At 30.2% G+C, this 24575-nt stretch overlaps 2 protein-coding genes across 6 annotated transcripts in view; both read left to right on the top strand.

Moving 5' to 3' along the window:
- The window catches only part of LOC123012204 (protein dead ringer), a 71394-nt gene extending 61930 nt beyond the window's left edge, over positions 1 to 9464 (top strand). For all 3 annotated transcript variants that reach the window (XM_044410075.1, XM_044410077.1, XM_044410076.1), the window contains exons 5-7: positions 1793 to 1976; positions 6214 to 6872; positions 8179 to 9464. In XM_044410075.1, the coding sequence (XP_044266010.1) occupies positions 1793 to 1976; positions 6214 to 6872; positions 8179 to 8300 (965 nt within the window). In that variant the 3' untranslated portion in view covers positions 8301 to 9464. The remainder of the gene's footprint in view (positions 1 to 1792; positions 1977 to 6213; positions 6873 to 8178) is intronic.
- Positions 9465 to 11111: 1647 nt separating this feature from the next.
- LOC123012202 (high affinity cAMP-specific and IBMX-insensitive 3',5'-cyclic phosphodiesterase 8) overlaps positions 11112 to 24575 on the top strand; it is a 63039-nt gene continuing 49575 nt past the window's right edge. The window contains exons 1-2 of one of the 3 annotated variants that reach the window (XM_044410067.1): positions 11112 to 11423; positions 15549 to 15701. In XM_044410067.1, coding sequence (XP_044266002.1) covers positions 15599 to 15701 — 103 coding nt within the window. In that variant the 5' untranslated portion in view covers positions 11112 to 11423; positions 15549 to 15598. Of the gene's footprint in view, positions 11424 to 11629; positions 11661 to 11684; positions 11702 to 15548; positions 15702 to 24575 lie in introns of those variants that run through there. The other 2 variants (XM_044410068.1, XM_044410069.1) reach the window with 2 other exon arrangements.

Raw genomic sequence — 24575 nt, forward strand, 5'->3', positions numbered from 1 at the left:
GCTCATTTCCATTGAATAAGATTTTAATAAGAATAAGATCTGTGGGAAGCAAAATTCGAAACTTTAGTGTTAAAATTATTAAACTATGCAAGAGGAATGGCGCTCATTTTTTATAATGGCGTCATTTATTGCTCATATTCAAGGATTTCCGCAGCTATAAACTCAAATATGCATTTTATTTAACGCCAAGAACACTGAATAACGTTTTTTACGTGTTTTTTTATTTCTTAGATGTGATGGTTTCCATTTTTTTACTAATTTTTTAATGATCATCGTGTTGTGTTTTGGATTAGAAAAGTGTAATGAAAAATTATGTTTTGAATTCTAGTAGCATCAATACACGTGATAATAATCCAAGAAGGCCAAACATTTAAAATGTTGACAACTTCTTTATTTTATAAAATAAGTCATCCTCTTGGCTTTAGAGAATGACAAATTTTATTTACGAGTTGTAAATATTTTTCATATTTTCGTTATATTTCAATCTGAAGCGAGATGTAAACAGATGTAACCATTTCCTGTCGGTGTGCGTCTACTAAGACGAATTAATCGATAAAATTAGTATAATTTTTAATGACACGAGTGTTGCCAACACATTAATTTTTCCTACAAAATATTTTTTTAGCAATTTTTGATATCTGTTTCTTTCATTCAACCCCGAAATACGACATATTTATATTTCGAGCTAATTCACTGCTCGGTTTTGTTTTTGTAACCTTAGAAGACATAATAATGACAACTAAGAGATATTGGACGATCGCCAATCTGTTAATAAACTAAATTCACCAGTTGACATAATGTGGCTGTTCCTGATTTTTATAATTATTATCAATTGAGCAATAATTTTAAATAAACAAGAATTTGATAGGCGGCGAGCTCTCGGATAAAAAAAATTCGAGAATAAAAAATAACTTGATGCTGCTTCGAAAATAGAAAACTATTAAAAATTGTGTTATCACCTGTTCCCAATTTATAAAACAATATAAAGGATACGTTTGCAACGGATTTGTACGTCAGCAATTTGACGTTGCGAAATTAAATTCAGTCAAACTAATGTTTTTTTTTTCGATTGTTAATTCTTCTTTTCGCCTGGATTTTATAAATACATGTATTTAGGTATCGTTTAGTGAGTGCGCGATGAGTCAATAAAACAAACAAATCTCACCTTCTATAAAACTTCACGTTAATTTAAATTAGTGATTTTTGTAGGTTGTGTAAACCTAATGAAGATTGACGTATCTAAGATTGAAAACATTTGTCTTGAGAACGCATCAAGTATAATTACCGGTTCCGAAATAGAATTTGAAATCATAATCTACGGACAAACGCTAAAATTAAATAAATCATCACGGCATTCTTTAGATGCGAGCCAGAAAAACAAAACTAGACTGTCATATGATGATCGGCTATTAAAAGATCTCCCGTCGTCATTAACGATTCTATATATTCACGAAGCAAATCAATCATTATCCGAGTTAATGTTAGACTCGAGTCGGAATCTTGCGACATATTGCACATTTTAATACCGTAATTCATCCGAGCCAAAGGAAAGCCATAAATAATAACGCGTTGTAGACTGACTGATTCAGTCTATTGGACGCAAATCTGGCCGGTCAACGTTTTATTACTTTTTAAACACATGTTATTAATTACCGCGACAAATTTTTAAGCTTGTAGTTTACTCGACTTAAATTTAGACACGCGAAACCTTTCATCTTTCAAATGTTTATGCCGCATCCGGCAATATACACACATTTTCGTTTATTTTACCTATATGCTCGTATTGTTTCAGGTACTCCGATTAATCGACTGCCCATCATGGCCAAATCCGTTCTCGATTTATACGAATTGTACAATTTAGTTATCGCAAGAGGTGGACTTGTTGATGTCATCAATAAGAAGCTCTGGCAGGAAATTATAAAAGGGCTGCATCTACCGTCGTCGATAACGTCGGCAGCTTTCACACTCCGGACACAGTAAGTGACATAAATCCTTTCCAACTTTTTTTATTGTTACAAAAAAACAGAACAAGAAAGCCCGACTTTTTATTTGCTCTCTGATAACAGAAACTTTTCTTCTAGTCAAATTTGCAAGGTTTAATTTTTTTTAATTTTTGTCGCTTGAGACATCTTTTCTCGTAAGTCTTCAATTTTTAAATCTTTTCCCAAGTTAACTCCATTTACTAAAGGTTTTCAAAATTGTCAAAGAGATGAATAATTTTGTAAGATATTGTAAGAACAAAGTGGCAAAAGAGAATTTGCAAATAAAATTCTGCCACCACTTCTGAAAAATTTTTGCTTTATAATTCGCAAAAATCGGAGATGATGAATCAATAGCGAAAAAAAAATGAGTACATACTACTATTCCAAACGTCAGAAAAATGACTAAATGTCACAAGTAAAAGTTTTACCTTTTAGGCATAGAGTAAAAACTCTGTTTTTTTCGCCAAAGCGTTTTTACTTTTACCATGACATTTACCAACCTTGTTTCTTTTGCTGCTTCAGCATTTTCTGGGGAGGTACGTTGTAGATTATTATCAGCAATTGACATTGGCAATACAAATTACACTCGTCATTCTCTATAGTCAAATCACTTAAATCAACAAATATTTTCGAAAATCTCAATACAAATTTTGATATTGACACCTGATGTTTGTTGTAAGCGTTATGATTGCATTAGTTGCAAAACGTTTTGATTATTTTGTTCATTTACTTGATAATTATTGTGTTGCTCTTTACTCTCAATTTAAATCCGTTTGTGGATAAAATAGTATAATTATTTTATTCGGACTAAATTCGGTATTTGATCGTTTTTGGAAATTGTGAAAATTGTGCAAGCAAAAGTCAGAAAAAGACCACCGTTGAAGTTTAGACGCAGTTTGTAATACAAGTTTGCTAAACATTCTCTAATTTTTAGAGCAAGAAATCGACGAGAGTACAAAATAAATATGAATTAGAAAGAACTCAATTAAATTAGTGTTTGGTTGCATCGTTTGTTAAGACGAATTGAAAAAGTAACAATTTGGAAATTAAAGCTGAAGAAGAATTTACAACTTCGAGCTTTTTCAATATAAATTACACAAAATCTACTGTTCTTCATAAAACCCGCTTGTATCTTTTGCAAAATAACTATAAGACACATTTTGTTATTAAAGTTTTTTTAGGCAAGAAGCTCATTTGTGTTCACAAGATTGTAACTATTTTAGTCATAACTACTTGAGAATTTTTATGATGGATTTTTAATGGATTTTATAAAACAGAAGTAAAACTTTGAACAATAAATCCAATTTGATTTTTTAATGTTTAGAAGCTTGTATGTCGTCTTTGTGAATATTGATTGTGTCATAGTGATAATAATGTTTTAGATGGTGTAACATGTGTCTGAAACTGAAAAAAAAACTTGAAACATTTGGTCAGGAGTGGTCACAGTGTCATAATTTTTTTTAGAATTTATATTTAATAATAATAAAACTAAACAATAATAAATTATTTTAATTCTAGAGTTTGATTAACTCAAAAAATATGAAACGATTGAAATGAAATGAAACTAACATTTGAGAGCCGTGTTTAGTTTAACTCAACAGCTTTGACACTTTTTTATGTTGAGTTTTGTTGTTGATAAATCCGTTATTTTGCGAGGTTGCGAGGTTTAGATTATAATATTTGCTTTATCTGGAAGTTATAAGACATTTTGTGTTTTTAAATTAAGAAATTAATCAATAAATTAAAAAGTAAATGGCATCGTGCCGCTAAAATGAATATTATTTCGTTCTGCTTTTAGTGTTAATATCTTTCTCCCAAATTGTTTTTAAATCAGTTTTTTCAATACAACGTGCAAATAAAACCGCGAACATAATTAAATCTTGTTTCGGCCATAAGCTTATAATTTTTTGTTAGCCAGACGATCTTTATGTTTGACCGTTCTTGAATATCAGTTTATAGCATATGATTTAAATTTTTATTAACGTCAGGTTGTAAATCAAGTCGAGACATTTCTGGCAGTTTATGTTAAGCTCCAATAATATTTTTATTTTTTTCATTGTCTTTTTATGTTGCAACAGCTTATTGCTTCGTATTTATGATTAAACATAATAGTGAATAGCTTCCACGAAGCCACATTTTCAGAGCCCACTTTCAAAGTTAATAACTGAAATTAAGTGAAATCTCGAACATCCTTTCGATGTCATTTAATTAACTCGCTGAATGTTTGTTTTAAATATTTACCAACATTATTGATTGATTTTTTTCTAACGCGTTTATTAATTGAAAATGATTCAGACTCGTCTATCCGTCAGCCACCATTCCCTGATCTTAATATAGAACCGATCATTTATCTAGTAAGCGTAGCTGTCATCTGTCAGACTTGGTTAAATATGTTTGATGCCAAGTACAACGCTATTAAACGGAACACAACCTCCTCATTATAATCAGCATTGTCTCGTACTCCACATAAAACCTTCCTAACAATGGCAATTTCATAAAACTGCCAGCCGGTGCATAAACAACCAACCATTCGTCACATTTTCAGACACCACAAGCAACACCCAATCCTCACCTTTGCAACCCATTTTTTTCATTTCATCAAAACAAAAAGCCAAATTGTCACTCTGCTTTGAATTTTTGCCAAAAATTTGAATACATTTTTGGATGGGAGTAGAATTTGCATCACCCGGTATAATTACGTGTCTATAACTAATAGTCATGCCATAACTAATCTATATTATGTAGTTGAAGTGAAGGTCGAGTCAAAATTACTCGATTTATATTATATTTAATGTGACTAATATAAACGAAAAGTCATATCAGTAAAAATTTAATGTGGAAAATGTAATAAATCAAACTATGAAACGTCAAAACAAAATAATTTTGCTAAATAAAATTGGGTGATAATGAGCAAATAATAAGCCATGATGGTGTAAAGGTATGGGCAACAGATGGACCTTTTTGTGCATTTATTATAGGGTATTCTAATTACAAATATAAATTATATCTTATTATTAAACATTAAAGCGTTCTAGTTTATTTTATGTGGGGAATTTTCGAGTTTAATGCTATTCCACAAAGCTGATTTAATTAAAGCCAAGTGTTTTAGTGGCTTGGCACTGAAGACAGTAATTTTGTATATAAATATTATTTTCGAAAAAAGTTTCATTAAAATGAAACATTCTTATACAAAATTTTTGTTTCTCGTTACTTTTCTATATAAAAAAGTCAGAACATTAACGAACAATTAGCAAAATATTTTAGTAATTAAAAAAGGTAATTAGTAATAGAAGCAAAGATCTGATTAATTCTATTTTTTAAAGGTAATGATTGTTGCTAATTAATTCAAATGAATCGAACTTTAATAGTATATTAGAGAACAAGTTTTATAAGGGTTGATTTGGCGCACGAATCCCAAGTTAGAAAACGAGCCGTAGGCGAGTTTTCTATGGGGTGAGTGCGCCAATGCCATTATAACACGAGTATTTTATGCTATTTTTTCTAATTTGCGCCTCCTTTTTTCTTATTTTAATTAAAAAAATATATATTTTTGTCGCCTAGAGAATTTTGTGTTAGTTGGTATCGGTTGGTAACACTCGGCGCCCACCTGTTTTTTTGAGTCATTTCTGCCGTCTGTCATTAAAAATAAAATTTACAAATTATTAGTTATTAGTGTTACAACATAATAATAACAATAAATAAAATATGAGAAACAGAATTTAGTTTGCACTCCGCCCGAAATTCGCGAAATTGCCGAAGCAACAACGCAAAATTTGTTACCTGACAAGTCAAAAGCGGCATCCAAAAACTAAATAACCCTAAATTCATTAAAGCACAGTGTGCTTTTATAGAGCCATAAACGACTCCTACGGGAGACATTAATAAACGTATTATAAACGCAAATTAGAAAAAATGTATTAAAATAGATTTTTGGTCGCTGTATGAGTTACTTGTTGCAACATAGAATCCTTTTGTAACACTGATACTGATATTAAGAGAAGAGCATAAAATTGAAAACAAAAAGAAAAAATATTAACATTTAAATGATAAAAACGAGCATAAAAATAAAACAGAAACAAGCTTAAAATAATTAGATTTTGGAGCAGTGGCCTTTTGCTTTGAAATTAATTTGGCAACATTGAATAATAAAAGACAGATATGAGATTTGTCAATTCTTTTGGCGTGTTTTTCTTGTGTTTATTTATGTGTGAATATTGACTTCCTCTTCCAGATACATGAAATACTTATACCCTTACGAATGTGAAAAACGTCGCCTCAGCACTCCCGCCGAACTTCAAGCTGCCATCGACGGTAACCGCCGCGAAGGCCGCCGCAGCAGCTACGGCCAGTACGACTCCATGCAGCGTTCCCCCAACCCCTCGCAGATGTCGCCATTGTCCCTTGTATCCCAACAGCAGCAACTTGCCGCCCGTATGAACTCTGTCATGAGCGGCGGCATGGGCCTCCACAACGGCGCCCACCACCCTAGCCACCCCCAACCTCTAGGCCAGCCACTCAACGGCGGCCCCCTTCCTGGTCTCGCCCCCAGCGAGTTCGAGGCGCGCATGATGGAGTATGTAAAACTTCTCAACAAGGAGATCCGGAGCTCGGCTGCGACTCCGCCGCGACAAGGAGATGTTTCTCCCCCCAACACCACTTCACCCCTCAACCAGCTGGAGTTGTCGCGGATAACACTCTGGAATATGTACAATAATAATCAGCCCCCCGTCGAGCCCCAAAAGGAGGCGCTGAATCTCTCGGATCCGACGCAACCCTCGGTGAAGAGGGAGCCGGAGCACAGGGACTCGCCGCCGCCTCCGAAGAAGTTTTCCAAAGATGAAGACGAACAGAAGATCTCGCCCGCCACGCATATCAAAATTAACAGTAGGGGTAAGTGAAGTATTTTTTTATTATACAGGCGTTTTTGGCTTGAATTATTTATTAATACAGGGTGATTAAAAAATTTTGGACCATTATTTGGTTGGTGATAAAGGAGTTATTATAACTGAGTTAAACCAAAAATTGTTTGAGCCTTTTTTCACAAGACATTGCTCTTCATAAGTTAGATCTTTGTTTGTTTTTGACCGTTTAGATCATGTATTCTTGAATTTAGTTGGCGGAAACAGCAGATTTTGCAACCTTAAACAGATTCCTGTTGAAAAAAATCACCAATATGCGTCTTATGGTGTACAAAACTAACAAACTAGCTAATTCAACAATAAATTAAATCCGAAAACATCGAAAACTAAAGAACTTAGGTGCCCTATCTGTGTAGGTGTCCCATCTTTGCTGTTTTCTCAGAAAAAAAAACAGTTTTAAAAAATCTGTATTTATTTTTATACTTAACTGAAAGTTTTCTATCATTCTAGAGTTGGTCCGACACTTTTAAATCACCCTATATATTTTTTGAAAAAAACTAATTGGTGAATGATAAATTACTTCAAAAAGTGTAACATTTGTGCAATTTTATTTCTTTTTGCATGAGTTTTGAAAAATTTATTAAATTTTTAAATAACATACCTAATCTATTAGAATTAAGACTTCCAACTACCTGAATAGAATTCAATTTTTATTCAATTAAAATTTTATAGCATAGTATATTGCCGTTTAAAAAAAGTGCAGGACTTCAACAATTATTTTTTTCTATTTTGCGCTTTTATGCAGTTTTTTTTTGAAAAAGAAATTTTTTGAATTCAGGGAATTTGGTGAGCTATAGCATGAAAGTATAGGAAAATTTAATTTGTTTTTGTGCGTAATCTGGAAATGAATTCTGAAGATTTTTTATGTGCCACCGAAAATTAGGAAAATTTATAAGAATACTGTAAGCAATTTACTTCTAAAGGCATTGTCACCAACATTAAAAACATGAAATAGACTAGGGTAGTAAGTAGTAACCCACTGTGGGAAGCACTCAAACGGGTTCGTTACTAGCGTTGTAAAGACGCAAAATAGAAAAAATTATTTAAAAGCCTTTCAAAGTTGTCTACAGGGTTGCGATTTTTTTAAGTAACTGAAAATTAAAATCGGTATTTGTTTTGTCTTCTGTAATTTGGATGTGTACGAGACCAGGAATTTTTAATAATGACCCGAATGGCCTCCTAGTTGTCAGAGTAATTGATGGTCACTTTTCGCCTGTAATAAGGCACTAGATTAACCAGTTTAATGATCCGAATGATTAATGATATGTTTTTTGCAGGGGATGCGCGTAACGGAGACAGTTCCTTAGTAGTCAGTATGGAATTAAATGGAATTACGTATCAAGGCGTTTTATTCGCGCAGTCTTCGCCATCTAGCGGCCGAACGGCGATGGCTTCGTAAAGGAAACCTCTCTGAATGTGATGTAGAAATCGTATTTGACGGTTTCTGTGGCGCTAAAGTGGGACACGCTTTTCAATTGTTTCATATTTATTATTTTTTTAGTTGTGTGTTTTTAGTGATCTAGTGCTCCAGGAACTTATGTACCCTTTTTTATAATGTGAAAGTTTTTTTTTTTTGTAATCCTACAAAGCTGTAAATCCGTAATGGCATCGCATTAAATACATGTTTAAGTACAAAAGTAATTGTCTAATGTATAAAATAGAATAAATGAAGTTTATGGCACATTGAGTGTAGAGATTTGGCTTCATTAGGCTATTGTAACTGTTGGTCGTCTTGAAAATTATGAATATTATGACATAAATCAAGAGATATGACAGTTTTAATGGGCCACTATACTTAAAACTTCCCATTTTGCAACTTAGAACACTTAAATCTACTTACGTACATGGCCAGTCTGCAAGTTATTGTTCATTTTTGTCTAAACATAAAACCTATTTGTGGGAAATGTTAATTGAGTAAATTTATTTTTTGAGCCCCTGTAACAAAGTTTTGAAATAGTTTAATTTCTCGTGAATGAGTTTTATGAATAGATTATGCGCACGTACATAATTAGTTTCACTTGTTTCAAATTTATATGAAATTAATAAACAATTTACAGAACATCTCGACAACGTTTTTGTAAATAGCTATAAATACTTTAGTATCAGTATTTGAGGATATATTTGTGTGTTATATATATTTTTTTGTATATCTACCAAAAGACTGTTATTTTATTAATTTTTAAATATATTATTATGATAAAACAGGTTAGATTACTTATTTATTAAGTGATTTTAGTGTATTTATGAAATCAATTAATGTGTAGCAATATTAGTCAATAAGTGTAGATGATATGAAAATTACTGTAGTTCCAAAATTGTAGTCGTAGTTCATAAATGACATCGAAAATTCGATCATCCCTACAAACTTTGTGAAAATTTGTTGATTTTTTGATCTGATTATCTCAGGGATATTTGATGGTAATGTGCAAAACATATTCCTGCTTTCATTGTGTTCTAGTTATTCTTTCAAAGTTTGTGAGTATTTAAGGCGAAAGTCCAGCATTCTAATTCAGTGTATTACTGTAAATACCAATTACCTACCATTAAACATACTCGTAAATAATTCTCTTTTTGTATCATTTCTTTAATCAAATACCTAATCCAGAAAATAACATGCAGGTGATTTTTTAATCAAAAAAATTTTTAATTAAGAAAAAATATAACTTAATATCCTGATACTTAATAAATTCGTAGTAAAGGCCGCAAGCGGTTTTGTTTATTATCTACCAATCAGCAATTTTTTGCTCAACTTTTTGTCACCACGACAATTTTTCGTTCTTTTTTTTGTTACTACAGGAATTCTTTATTTCTTTAAGTCCAACTTAAATTAAACTCTTGATACATTTAATTAAGACCATAAGCGATTTTTTCGTTCAATGTTTATGAGCGATTTTTTGTTTACACAAGTAATTATTTTAAATTATTTCAATCTAACCTAACCTAATGAGGATTAACAAATTCTTAACAGCGGATAGCAGCGCTTTTTGGTTAATTTTTCTGTACCCCTGGGCGAGTTTTTGCTTAAATTTATGTGACCACGAGCGATTTTTTGTTCTATTTTTTTTGTTACTAGAAGAATGTTTAAAATATTTCTAAAATCCAACCAAAACTCCTGAAACTTAACCAATTTTTAACAAAAACCACAAGTGGATTTTTGTGAATATGAGGGACACGACATATATCTATGTCACCTTACAGGTAAGGAATCCTATCTCCATTGCTATAAAATTATAGATTTAGAAAGTAAAGTAAAATTTGAGCTCCTGGGATATTGACTTTTAACAAAAAATTGGAGATAAAAGATTCTCTATATCTAAGGTATGTACATATGCATATGTATGTATATAAACAATCTCTTTTTTGTCCTCATCTTGATTTCCTCAGACCATTGATTCATGGGACTGGCGGGGCCCCAGGGGTGTTAGGATTAAGAAAATAGGTGGGCCGTGGGTGAGCGACTTATGTCTTAGGGTGGGCATCACAATTATAATACAATTTAAAAAATACTATCTAAAATATGTTTTATTTTTACAAGTTTTAATGAATTTATTATAACATTTTTATAATTTATTTATCTATTTTGAGCCTTCTATAATTTGCTTGGTAGATTTCGCCCAAACAGAAATAAGTAGTAGGTGATTAAACAAACTATTCGCTATTAATTACATAATATATGTAATTATAAAATTATATTATTTTGTTAATGAATCATTAATCAATTTTTACGTAATTTGAATTACGGAGAGAATAAATTTATTTTTAAACCATGTTAATAACGTTGTGCATTTAAAAATCAGAAGATACGAGTGATTGAATGTTTAAATTTATTAAAACACTTGGTATTTGTAGGTCATCGTGTAATCAACGGTTACGAAAAATTTTTCCTTTACGCTCGTATTTGAAACATGTTATTTGATGGTGTTTAATAGATAAATAATTCAGTTGTAGACTGTTTTGAAGTAACCTTCCCTTCTAGACTTTAAACATAATAAAAACACCTCCTGGAGTTCCAGGTAAAATCATCAAAAATTTCTCACGTTCTAATAAATTTTGTAGGCAAATACTAAAACAAATCATTAATTATGCGCGTGAACATTTCGCAGGAAACATAAACAATCTTCGATATACTGCATACATCATTCTCATAAATTTTCCAACAGGAGCGTAAAAATGTAGTATCCTCTGTTCTGTTGTAAATTTACAGGATTCAACAAGTGTCAGCTGCCGAGAGCGTCCTCTGTCCTCGATCCAGGCGCAAGTCTGAAATTTCAGCGGTTGGTTCGCAGGAATTGCAGCTAGCAGGATTCACTTGTTGGAATCGGCAGGAAGGTGTTACGTGATAGAGTCGCGCGCGTAAACAGCTCGTCACATGTGCATCATCTTATTTGAATTTAAAACTATGACAATAATAATATAAAGCAGTAGATTTAAATAATAACGTGGCGTTACGTAACTCGTCTCGAATAATTGTGATAAGTATTAAATAAATCAGCGGCTTATCACCACCACAAAATGAAAAAATGTAAGTATATGTTGTTAATAATTATGAAATAAACATAAACCACGTGACTGTTCTTCATTTTGTTTCATTTGTCGGGATAATTAATTGTTGCTGAGTGCAATAATTCCATTACTACTCTGACCGACAATTGCTTTTCTAAACAGTCTTTTTATGATAATGACTTACAATGATATATAATATCAATTTAGTAATTGTTGTGTTTGTCTCAGCGAGTGAGTGCACATTTATAACAAGACGGTAATCTTACTCGAAATTTCTGTTTTCATCATAAATTAAACGTGAGATAAACTCTTATTACGCAAATTTTACTAAATCAACTGAAACAAAACTCGTACGTATGAGTTTCTAATTAGCACCAATAAGCACATTTTTCGAAAATATTTGGTATTGATTTTTGTTTGTTCGCCGAAATTGTTAAAACTTTGACGACGATAATTATCCCAATATCTAATACACACATTAGATAAAAAAGGTTTGTAAATTGCTATCATGAACAGTGTGATGTTAATGCAAAATGTATTAAAATAATGAGTACTCATACGAGATTGACTTACATTTTGATAAGAGGTCATTTGTCACAAAGAGGACTGAATTTATTTCAAATCATCCAGTTTTATTAAATTATAGAACAACAGATAGATTATTTGAACTAATGAATTTCTATGTCCTGCTCTGTTATTTCATGTAATTTTACAAAACATGCATATTTTAGCCACATTACAAAGATATGCTTGGATGCAGTTGTTCAATCGATCAGAACGAAATTATTTTACTAACAGGAAAATTGGGAATGGCGTATGTCTTAAATATTGATCTTGAGTTTGAAACTTTCTAAACAAATGATTAAATTTTATTTAAACTTAATTTGATGAAGCAAACAGTAAAATGGTTAATTTTGTATAGTTGAAACCTCCTTTTTAAAAAGATTTGCAACAAATAACTTTATAAAGTTGTTTAAAATTTTCTCGTCTTTTATGTTTAGATTTGGCTTCAATATAAGGAAATGAAATTAGCTTTAGGGTTTTTTAGGTTTTTGTTTATTTTTTGGAAATATAATCAGTAATTTCCAGAAAGAAATGTTTTGTTAATTTTTATTTTGTTGGGTATACTGAATTATTTGTGGTTCTAATAAAAAAGAGTAATCAAATTAAGTCATGTCTAGCTTCGATATATTTAGCTTTCATAATTTTATGGAAGATTATTTTCCATTCTGTTGTGAAGCATTTAATTCTTTTGAACAAGGATTCTAATCCTTGAGGTAATTAATGTATTCTTTTTTGTCGCCTGAAAGAATTGTTAAGTACTACTATTATGAATTTAATTATATGAGATTAAAGTAAACGTGAAGAAGGGTAATTAATCTAAAAATATGAAAACTTAGTTATATTTTTTGTCAGACTACAAAGTTTTTAATTTTCTGAATACGTAATAATGCATGAATGTTTTTATGATGCACTTAGGAAGTGTTGGAAAACAAAATAAAGTGACAGTAATCAACCAAGCAAATTGAATGAAGTTAGCTAAATTAAAGAACATCATAAGTGAATGGCAGAACGATGAGGAAACTCGAGAGGGAAACTTAAGAAATCCTTCTTTTTGTAATTACGAGTCGACAGTTAACAATATTAAGCAAACTCAAACTTTTAAATGGAGTTACTAAATCCTCAGTTTTGTTATATTATCCAAAATAACAATATAAGCTAAATAGGTGTCATTTATAGGTTGTACATACATTAAACTGACATGTACTGCTCAAAACAATTTGAAATGACTTTTTCAGATGGGATTTCTAAAATTAATAAATCAAATACGAGTTTGTGTCATGAATAGTCTCTCAATCACTCTTTTCCCGTGATAAATCAATCAATATTGGTCGAGAGGATTAGTTCAAAAATTGAAATTTTGTAAAATATATAAATTTATTTTTAATAAGTTGCAATTAACTAGGTATACTTTGTAAACATGTCGATATTCATAAAGTGTAAGGAAATAATGTACAAAAGTTTTATTTTGTGTTTTAGGGGTTGCCAAACAATAATATTTTTTATGATTAATTAGTTTTCTACATTTTTCTTGTTTTTTTCCCGGTTTTAGCTGGAATCTGTGAAAAGAAAGCACAGAAAAGTCGGAAGATTTTATTACACTTGGATGAGAATATTCAAATGGATTTTTTTGAAGTAAAGTTATTACAAGAGACTGTTATGAAAAACCCTCGTCTCAAGATAGAAAGCAAAAGTAATACTGTCAAACTGCCTTATTTAAAACTGATAAAATGTGAAGTAATTAATATGACGTTGATGTATTTTTATTATTGAAACTCACATGTTTTGCTAACTATTATAATAGACCTATCTTTTATGAGCTGAATTTAAATAGGTACATACAAAATCAACTACAGAGCCGCACCAATATGAATAATTTAAATTACCCATAACGTTGTTTGCTCGGTTAAAATTAATATGATATAAATTTTAAAAAAGTAATGGGATATCAATGAAATAGCAGCGATTTAATTATAAATATCCATAAATTAGGAGCATGGAGTTTTTAAAATATTATTATTATACTTTTTTGTTTCATTTCTAAAAAGTTGTCCAAGTTTTGCAAGTCTTGCTGCTACATCAGAGTCTAACTTTTTATTTTACGTTGAACCCTTGTCTTTGTCATCACTGTTACTGTTTGCAATTTTGTTGTTTAGTTTTATTTATTAATAAATTATGCATGATCAAAAGTTTTATCAAACTAGAGAGCGTATGTTGAAGTTGTTGGAGACAGTTTCATGCTGTTTCAGTTTTAAGCTCTAAGCTTTTAGGTAATGATTGGCAAGAATTTATTTTATTGTAACAATATGACAGACCCAAAAACAAAGCTATTCATACGAACCCGGACGTTTGTTAGCGGGATGTAGCCAACCCTTCTGTTCAGATTGCTGAAACATTTTATTTACCCTTTTGAATTATAAAAATGACATATTTAAAAGTTTTTGTAAACGAAAAGTACCTACATTCTTGTTTTGAAACTTGTTGGAAGTCTTTTTCTGCTCTTTGTAAATTCATCACTTACTTGTTTACGGTTAACAGTTCTAATTAAATATGAAGTATAATGTTTTTTGTGTTGTTTCAGTTTTTTCTGTTTGTTAATCAATCAAGAGTGTGTATTAGAAATGGATATTTCTCTAGATTTTTTTAACATTAGGTATCTTTGTGAAAATAGTTTTAATCCGAAATTCACTTTTCATAGGAGTTGTGCTTTTTCATCTAGCTGCTCATTTTTGCAAAAATCTTTCTTTTATAAGAACTAATAAAAACAAGTAATAAGAAGGAAGTGGACATAAATTGTGAAACAGAACACTAGCTGCAGTCATCACCTCGTTTGTTCTGTGATTAAGCGGCAACTTTTGTGACTCGAGTGTTGAACGGGTACTCTAACCTTTTGCATTATTTATCTGGTTTGTTATCCGAGAATTTGTCGTGCGCAACGTCGGGAAAAGAGTATCCGCTTCCGAAATTTATTTGATTAACTTTTCATCTTTTGACTAAATTTCAATAAACGACATTTTTAATATAGTTCATCGAGAGTAAATTTAATTTGAGTTAATCTTTGTCGTATTTAAAAGGCGTCGAAAAATTAATTGCTTTTTTATTTCGTTAGATACATCTTTTGATCTTAAACGATAAAATAATCTTCTGATTTTTTCCATGGAGGGAAATATTTTTTTAATAAAGCCTGTGTCCGTGATAACACCTTATAATTTTTGATTACAGTTTGTAATAAAATTAAAGATCAAATAATTATTCAGAGTATTTTATTAAAAAATCTGATGTGAACATCACACGACTTTCCTTATACCACTTATATATGGAAAACATTCTTACGACACGTTTGTGTCAGTGCCACGCGAAATATGATAATAGTTGTCGCAGGTTCGAGTCTAGGGTGCATTTTTATTTAGTTTGGCACCCATTATTATTTTTATTTTATCAAATTTTACACACACACACACACACACCCAAGGAAAGTAAAAAGACTATGACTAAAATCTTCTTTCTTATAGCGTTTTCACTTGGAAAGACATGTTTTTGTATGTAATAAGAGATTCAAGCTAACTGAAAAAATTGCTTTCAGAGGCGATTCGTCAAAGGATGTTGTAAATCGTGCGTTGGTGTTCAGGTGGCATGGGCTGCTCCCCTAGTGTGCTGCTGGAGCACATCCACAGGGACAGCACGGCTAACCAAGAGAAAAACATCAAGAGAACTCCGCCACAGTGCAATAAGAAAGGTCAGTCGCTCTTTGACAATAACACATCACATAATAGATTATCGCTGCACCTTTTGAGGTTTAACGGTGCGCGTGACTGGGGTCACTAATGTTTTGCTTTTTATTTCTATTATTTTTTCCTTACTGACGACACTGACGCTTGAGAGTGATTTCAAGAACGTGTAGCATGACGATTTAGATATACTTTTTGTTAGATGTCTACTACCGGTTTATTATCGGGCTTCGATGCATTGCAATTAGCAGAGTTATTGAACTTTGTTGTGTCAAAACTTTGTGAATGCATTCATGTGTTTAGGAACTATTTGCGGTTTGTCACCTGTCTGCAGCAATTGTTTGCAATAATCCACTGGGGTAATTCATTATTTCGATATTTAAATTGTAATCTGGAACGTGTTGACGGGGAACCCTCGGGGTTTCAAGTTACAAGATGCATCTCTGCATCTATCACCCATACATCAAGTTTGCATTAGCTCAATTAGAAATAATTTTGATCAAAAGAACTCATTTATACTTTTTTACCATCGAAAATGTCAATAAATACACTGTTTAAGTCAAATTTATTAATATTCGTATTTATTTCAAAAATTTAAACAATTAATTGTAAAAAATATTATAGTTTAATTAGAGAAAATTTAATAACACTACAAAATGTCTCGCTCTTAAAAATGTAGGCATTTATACATACAGACTGAATAAAAAGTATGGAACCAAACATTTTTTGCTTAAATGTATTTACTTTAAAAAAAAAGTTATTTATGAATCATAAAGTACCTACTATAAAAATGAGACGTTTTATCAACAATACATTTTTTCGGAACGGTCTAGTATTTTTGACTTCAACAATTTTTTTATTTTTTTTAAATGGCAACAAAACCATTTTTTTTGCAAATTGCATAATTCAAAAACAAAACAAAATTTCATTTTCACACTTTACAGCACTTTGATTCTTTAATTTTTATTAATTATTATTTTCTGGAAGCAAAAGAGTTTATTAACTCCTTTGTTTACAGGGTGCGCTAGAACTCGCTCCCTAGAGAAAAATGTAAGGTACGATACCAGGAACATGGAAAAAAATGTTGATAAAATTTAAAAATTATAAAAATTTTGAAGTTATGAGAGTTTAAATTTTGTAATTTTTTTTCTGTTAGAAAAATAATTTTCCACGTTTTTTTTGCTGCAGGCTATTAGAAGAGGAAACAAGGAAGCTGTATCGTAAATTGTAGCTCTGTTTAATGATATTTGTGGTTTTTATTAGCAAAGTTTTTGTACCTTTACTAAATAATTATAAAAAACATAATTATACAAGATTATCAGTACAATTAAATAGACATAAAAAAGAGTCTCATGTCAAAAAATAAATATCACAATTTTTTGTTTTTTGTTTGTTTTTGTTTTTTTAAAAAAATTTTTCATGTTCTTGATATCTTACTTGAAATTTTTTTCTGGGACGCAAATTCTGACACTTCCTGTATGGTACTTAAAAAAAAGAAATTTACAACACTGTTGCAAGTAAACAAATATGTAATTGAAAAATGAATTCAGTGTTTAGAAGTAAGAACTTTTATTAAACTTTACTTTTAACAAACTTAAATCACTTAACCTGTTTATTCATACGACATATTTACTTTTAAGATACAGTAGATCTTTTATTTTTTACTTTTTTGTTTCTTATAATTATCTAGTTTTTGTTGGAGTTACATACCTATTTAGTTCAAATTGATAAATGCTTTTGTTTATTGATTTTTTTGTGGTAAAAAAATATTCACACATGTTAATGCTTTGTTGTGTTATAATTAATTTTAACTTTAATTATTAAAGTTTTGTGAATCATTCTATATTGCTAGATTTTGATTTCATATATTAGACCAAAGCATAAAATCTGTTTTTTGATCAAAGTTCAAAATTTTTGAATTTGTGTATGTAAATATACGAAGTTTGATAAAAAATATTGTTGAATTTTATTGTCAAATATTTTGTTTCGGTTATTTTTGGTAATTTAAGTGATGGTTATTTCGAAAAATTAAAAGAATTTATATAATATGTATATTCGAATACGAATGTTTTCTAGAAATCTAACACGGATGTTACTTTTTACGTCATGGAGCTATGTTTTATGTTGATCATTTTTAACCTAATACATTGTTTTCAGTTTACTAACATTCGTTATATTACGTATAAAAATCAATAGAAAATGTTTACCTAATTTTACGGTGAACTTGTTAACTGTAAGATAACACCAATTTACCGCCAAAGATAGATCCGTCAAAAATATCGATAACCGATTACACATTTTGAAACTTGTGAAACTTTCTACATCAAATCATTAAACATATGTATAGGTTTATTACGGTCAGCTGTAAAAAATTTAAATTTATGACTTATTTCAAATGATTAATTACAAGAGCTTGTCTATTACAAAATCAGTTTTTTTTTTGATAAATCATCCTTTCTAAAAATATTTGATATAATGTATTCACACATAGTGATAAAACAGAATATTTTCTCTTTTTAAAAATGAAATAGTTTCGACTGTACCGTCAGAGGTTTTTTATAGTCAGTTGTTACGGTACATACTCTAGATAAACTATAATTCAATTATTATGCAAGCTGACGATTAAATTTATGCCGCCATTCACTTTTTCAAACGAGTCCCTGATACACTTCATACGTAGGAAGATCAGATGGCACGCTTGTTGATTAATCTAACTCAATTCCCACTCATTTTCATGCCATCATAAGTAACTTTATTCTGGAATACCCTTTAACAACAATGTTTAAATGCATGTGGTTATTGGATCTAACCAAAGTTTGTTAATAAACTTGTAAGTTGTAAAAACAAGTAAAATCGATTTTAACAGGTTTTGGGAGGAAGTTATTATCAAGCAACTGGAGTTTTGTACCCATTTAAGTTGCAAAAAACTGATTTCTGTTAATGGCATATAAAGTATTTTAGATATCTAAGTGATTTCAAAGTGGAAAAACGCATCTTTTTGTCTTGATTCTTGTACTTTTTGACAAAAAGGCTTATTATATGCAGGCCAGTGCGATTGTTATACATATATTTTATATATTCTTTTTGACTAAAGTTTTTTTTATTATTATTTATTTTATTGAAGAATAATGAAATACCCGGTATGTGATTCGCCGACAACTGTTAAAAATATTTCATTACTTGAATGGTTTGTACTTGGTAGGTAATTAATTTTTTCAGTAAAAAGTACGCCGTTTATTTATTATGAATAGAATTTTTTTGTCTTCAATTTTTCTTAAATAAGTAATTTTATCATTTTGTTCAACATATTAATTTATTATTTTTGAAACCAACTCACAGATATTTTTTTTTACAAACATGTCTTCGAGTTTTGAAGTTTAGTTTCAACTACTTTGAAGTTTAAAGAACTGAGATCAATCGATCAACTTTCCAGTGTTGTAACACACCAAACATTATACTTACATTATTTGAAATTATAACGGAAGTTGCTATAAAAGTTTATCAATGTTTGTTTTTAACAAAAATATTTGTTTTTTATAATGTACAACATTTTATTGCAAACTTGAATTAAATGGATTTTTTAAATCTTATTAAACGACATTGAAATTTATACTAAAATTGAGGTGCTGCCTAAAATAATTCCATCACCTAGTAAATTATCGAATGAAATGTTGCCACATCACAAGGTAATCCCCTGTTAGGAGCCAAATCCGAACGATAAATTATTTAAAAGTTTGACATTTAATGTGCAAGCAATAAACAATAATTAAACATAAATCATATTGCTTTCTAATGAGGACACAAAAAATTGTATTTAGTGCCGCGATTTGCCGTTCTTCGATATTTAATTATCAGCATCTGTTAGAAACTCAAATTAATTAACTAAAACATGTTGTACTAGATAATTAAATCACAATAAATTTGCGTTGCCAATTAAATATCATGTATTCGAATTTTATAAATTGTAGCAGCGGGAGTTTAGAACTAATTTAAAACTAATTGCAGCTCAAATGCATCGATACATGTGTTAAACCGGCGGAATTTAATTGCGTTTTGAAATGATTTCTCATTACTACAGACGAGAAATATCATCGACATCATTAATTAATTACAGAGGTCTATTACCAAATATAGAGAAACCGCACAACAAAATATTCGACTAATTAACCTTCATAATGATCAATCAAATATCAATCTGGTCCTTAATCCATATTTGGTCAAAGGTTCATTATTGCTGTTATACGAATCACAATTATTATTACTTTAGTGAGGTTTGATTGAGAAATTAATGAAATCGAAGAGAAGCACAGGAAATTAGGATATTGGAATGAAAAATATTGTTCAACTTATTGGTGTTATGTATGCTCCCTAAGCTCCTACGGCTATTATTTATTAGTAATTAAAACGTATACCTATGGCGTCACCATTTCTAACCACACCTAAACTACAACACACCATTATTCAATCCTCGACGATAAAGGGTTAAAAAGACGTTGGATGCTTTGATTTTATTTATTCAAAATAACATTGCATTAGATGAGTTATGATTGATTATAATATGTAAATATTATAATATAAACAGGTGTAGGTACTTTATGTTTTTGGAACATGTGACTTTGAAAATATTTTTAATTTTTAATTAGAGAGACTGAGAAAATTACATCACTTGAAGTTTTGAAAATGGTTTTTAAAAAATCATAAAAAAGCTTTGGTTCCTGTATAGGAGGAAATAATTTGTGATTTTACCCTAATCTCGTAATTAATTATTGTTGCTAATGGCAAATAATACTTACTCTAGTTAGACATTAACTTTATTAAACAAAGTATAGGTGTTTCAAAGGAAGAATCTAAATATTTGTTAAGGAAATATGATTATGTACATAATTTATTTAATCATTATTTGTAAAGGTTACACTAATTATATCAATTAATTAAAATGTGTAAACAGAAATTTAGAAATAAATGTAATTTGTTGTTATTTAAAGTATATAATAATATTTGTTCGGCAAATTGTTATAACTAGTCAGTCTCTCATAATCACTAATACTTATTATACTAAAATACCATAAATACAGCGTGTATTTTTTATTGCTATTATTTACCTCTCCTTAATGTTTTTTTTGTAATTATATATCAAATACAGGCTGGGCCAGAACTCGTGCCCCAGAGAAAAATTTCAAGTAAGATAAGATACCAGGAACATGGAAAAAATATTTAAAAAATTCTATCTGTCAAAAAATTTTGACATTTATTTTTTTACATTTGACATTTTTTTATATCTATTTAAGGATACTGATGATCCTGTATATGTTTTTTAACAATTGTTTAATAAAGGTACAAAAATTTTGCCAATAAAAGCCACAAATAATATTGAACAGAGTTACAATTTAGGATACAGCTTCCTTGTTTCCTCTTCTAATAGTCTGTAGCAAAAAAACTTAGAAAATTATTTCTCCAACAGAAATAAATAGAGTCAAAGTGTAAACTTTAAACTCTCATAACTTCGAAATTTTTATAGATAAAATTTTTTTAACATTTTTTCCATATTCTTGGTAAACTACCTTATATGGCATTTTTCTCTGGGGCGCGAGTTCTGGTGCACCCTGTATATGCAATCACGTTTTTATTTTATTGTAAACAAATATTGATGCTTATAAAAATACGCCAAGAATTTTGAGTTTTGTTTTCTAGTTTAGGAATATTCACTCATACATACGTTATATATGGTGAAGAGTAGGTACTAAAGTCGTGAAATATAAAATCTATTGCACCTGTCACAATTGTTGGCACAATTTAGTTACTTCAGCTACCAACATAGACACTAGTGGTGGCGGGCTGGGGGATATGACTAAATGTTACAAGTAAAAGTTTCACCTTTTAGCCATGAAGTTAAAAATTCTGTTTTTGTGCCTAAGCGTTTTTACTTTTACCATGACATTATTAAGATTTACCATGGTTGTTTCTTTCTTGTCTTTTTTGCTACTTTAGCAATTTCAGGAAAGATAACATACATTATAAATCATTAGCACTACTAACTGATGTACTACTTAAATTAATAAACACTTTCAAAAATCTCAGAACAAATTTCGATACTTTTACGTTAATAGGTATTGTTTTATACGGTTAATTACATGTTGTTAAAATGTGGAGGGCAGATTATTTATTGTCCTTAAAAATATTCGATTTTACTAAATTTTTATCACCAATACAGGGCCAAAACAAAATGCAACAAAAGTTGTTTTAGTTCAAAAAAGCGGTTTTTAATATTTTTAATTCGATTGTACAAAAGTGTCATCGTGTTAAAACATTTTTGTTACCTACGTATATTTTTGTACAAACACGTTTTGAATTTTATTATAATATTTCTGGTAGGTACTTGCAATAAAATTTCTTTGCTGTGAATATGGTCACAAATTTTGCAAAAATGACGATAAAATTTTACAAAAATTACGATTATGTCGAGCACTTAGTTGAATAACAAATAAGACATTTATGTGCTCTTCAAATCCCGTAATTTTAACAATAAAATGATAATTATAGAGTGCTCAACATATCTAACGCAAGAGGAGAAAGTTGTTCCAAGTACACATTAAATTCAAAGTACCAACTCAATCTAAAAGCAGGCACCTGTTGAATCCTGAAAGAATATTTTTACCGCCAGTTTTCAGGAAAATTTCACATTCCTGCTGCCTGGAGCCACAAATGAACCATCGGCAATTAGTGGACTTTACATAATTGGTAATGTTGAGGTTTGCCAATATAAATCCTGCAACGGCTGCAATAAATTCTGACATGGCTTTATAAATCAGAATAATGAGTAAAAATGTATTTCATTTGAATTCCTGAACCGAGTAATAATTATTATAATTAATATAAAACATCGATTGTGCCAAATACGGATTGACAAGTCTATGTGAATGTGTCGACAGTGCATTTAATGGACTTTAATTCGACAACCTCAAAACATTAATGGTCGACTCTTAAAATATGTAAGGTTGCGGTGCCGTAATCGAACTGCTCAATTAAGAGTCAATCTCAATAGCAAACTGGTTGCTTTAATTATTAGTTAACTTAATTATTAAACTTGGATGAGTTCAGTCCACTTTCTATCTTCTGGACATTGATGGGTATATTTTACAGGGTCAGTCACAGGAGAATGAGTTACTTCTGCAATAATTTGGGCAGCAACCCATTATACAATTCACATAGGCGTCTAGCTTCCTCATTTTTAAAAATTACGAAATTGAATCCAAGAATACTTTATATGTCTTTTCATTTTGACATTTAAAAAGTAACAGTCAATTTTCGTTAATACAATGTATTACACCAATAACGAAAAAGTAGGCATGCTCTTAATCCATGGAGAATTTAAGAAAAATGCTCCTGCGGCAGCAGCTCTGTACTTGAAGAGGTATCCAAATCGAATGCATCCAGTTCCTGAAACATTTAGAAAACTGGAAGCCAAGTTACAACAAGATTGGCCCCCAATGAAAGACCCCGTTAGAGGACTGCTACTGCCCCAGAAAATGAAATTAGAGTCCTTGAAGCAGTAGACAATTACTTGTCATTTTGACGACTACACTCATTTTGATTACTGAATTAATTTAAATAAAATATTATATGCAGTTACATACGCTAAAGGTATTTTTGGTTCCAAACTAATTAATTTTCAAAGTAACTCTCCTGTGACTGATCCTGTATACTTTGATAGAAAAGTTGTAAACTCTGATGTTTGCCAACTTAAATGTTCAAGACTGAACATAAATGTGATTAATAAATCGAACCCATTTCACACAAATACCATTTACATATCTAAATTACCCATTTAAATGACAATAAATTAAATAAAAATTTCAAAATGTGTTGTAATTTCTTGATAACTAGTTCTTAATGCGATGTTTCTAGTTTTCGGTCATTACCACATCAGGTTATTTTTTAATGATCTTTAAGCTATACCACTTTTTGCTTCAGTCATATGGTGATTTATAAAATAAGTATTCTTGGCACATTTTTCTTCATTTTTAATTAAGTGTATTTTTTGCTATAATCGATGAAATTATAAAAATGAAAGTGTTGCTCATTAAAAAAATATAGCTACAAAACTAAAACTTCAACTGCTGAAAATTATACTCTGAAAGTATAATTTCAATAATAGTATATTATTATATTAGAAGTAAAAGTGATAGTTTATGTAGCAAAGCTGAACGTTTATTTTGCCGAATGGAATGAGGCAAATGATTCAGCTGAGTCACATAAACTCACTTTTAGTGAATAACATATACTATTTTATCATCCACAAACGATTCAGATGGAGAGAAAAGAGCAACACAATAATTATCAAGTAAATAACCAAAATAATCAATATCAAATCAATAATTTGTATTGAGATTTTCGAAAGTGTTGATTAACTAGTGTAGTTATAGTGCAAAATGTCGAATGCTGATAATCTACACTGTACCTCTCCAGAAAATGCTGAAGCGGCGACAAAACAAGGAAGTGACAACATTGGTCAATATCACAGTAAATGTTAGGTAAAAGTGAAAAAGCTTAGGCGAAAAAACAGTGTTTACCCTATGTCTGAAAGGTAAAAACTTTTACTTGTGTCATTAAAGCGTCCATTTTTCTGAAGTTTGTGTATAAAAAATATTATTTTCTGCTTCGGTTTTAATATTGTCTGAATTTTTTTTATGTTTTAATTTTTTTAATATTAACGTTTGGGGGCTGTTCATCAAACGGGAAAAACTCGGTATGTAGTTGATTGCAAACTGTTGAATTTTGAAGATTTTTCACCCACTTAAATAATACACTGGCGGACACGGAATTTTGGACGATTTGTCATTCGACTGACAAAAAAATGTAAAAACACGTATTGCTGGCATTAT

Source organism: Tribolium madens, unplaced genomic scaffold (assembly GCF_015345945.1).
Source record: "Tribolium madens isolate multiple individuals breed KSU strain unplaced genomic scaffold, Tmad_KSU_1.1 Scaffold_91;HRSCAF=231;Tcas5.2_LG7, whole genome shotgun sequence".
Lineage (NCBI taxonomy): Eukaryota > Metazoa > Arthropoda > Insecta > Coleoptera > Tenebrionidae > Tribolium > Tribolium madens.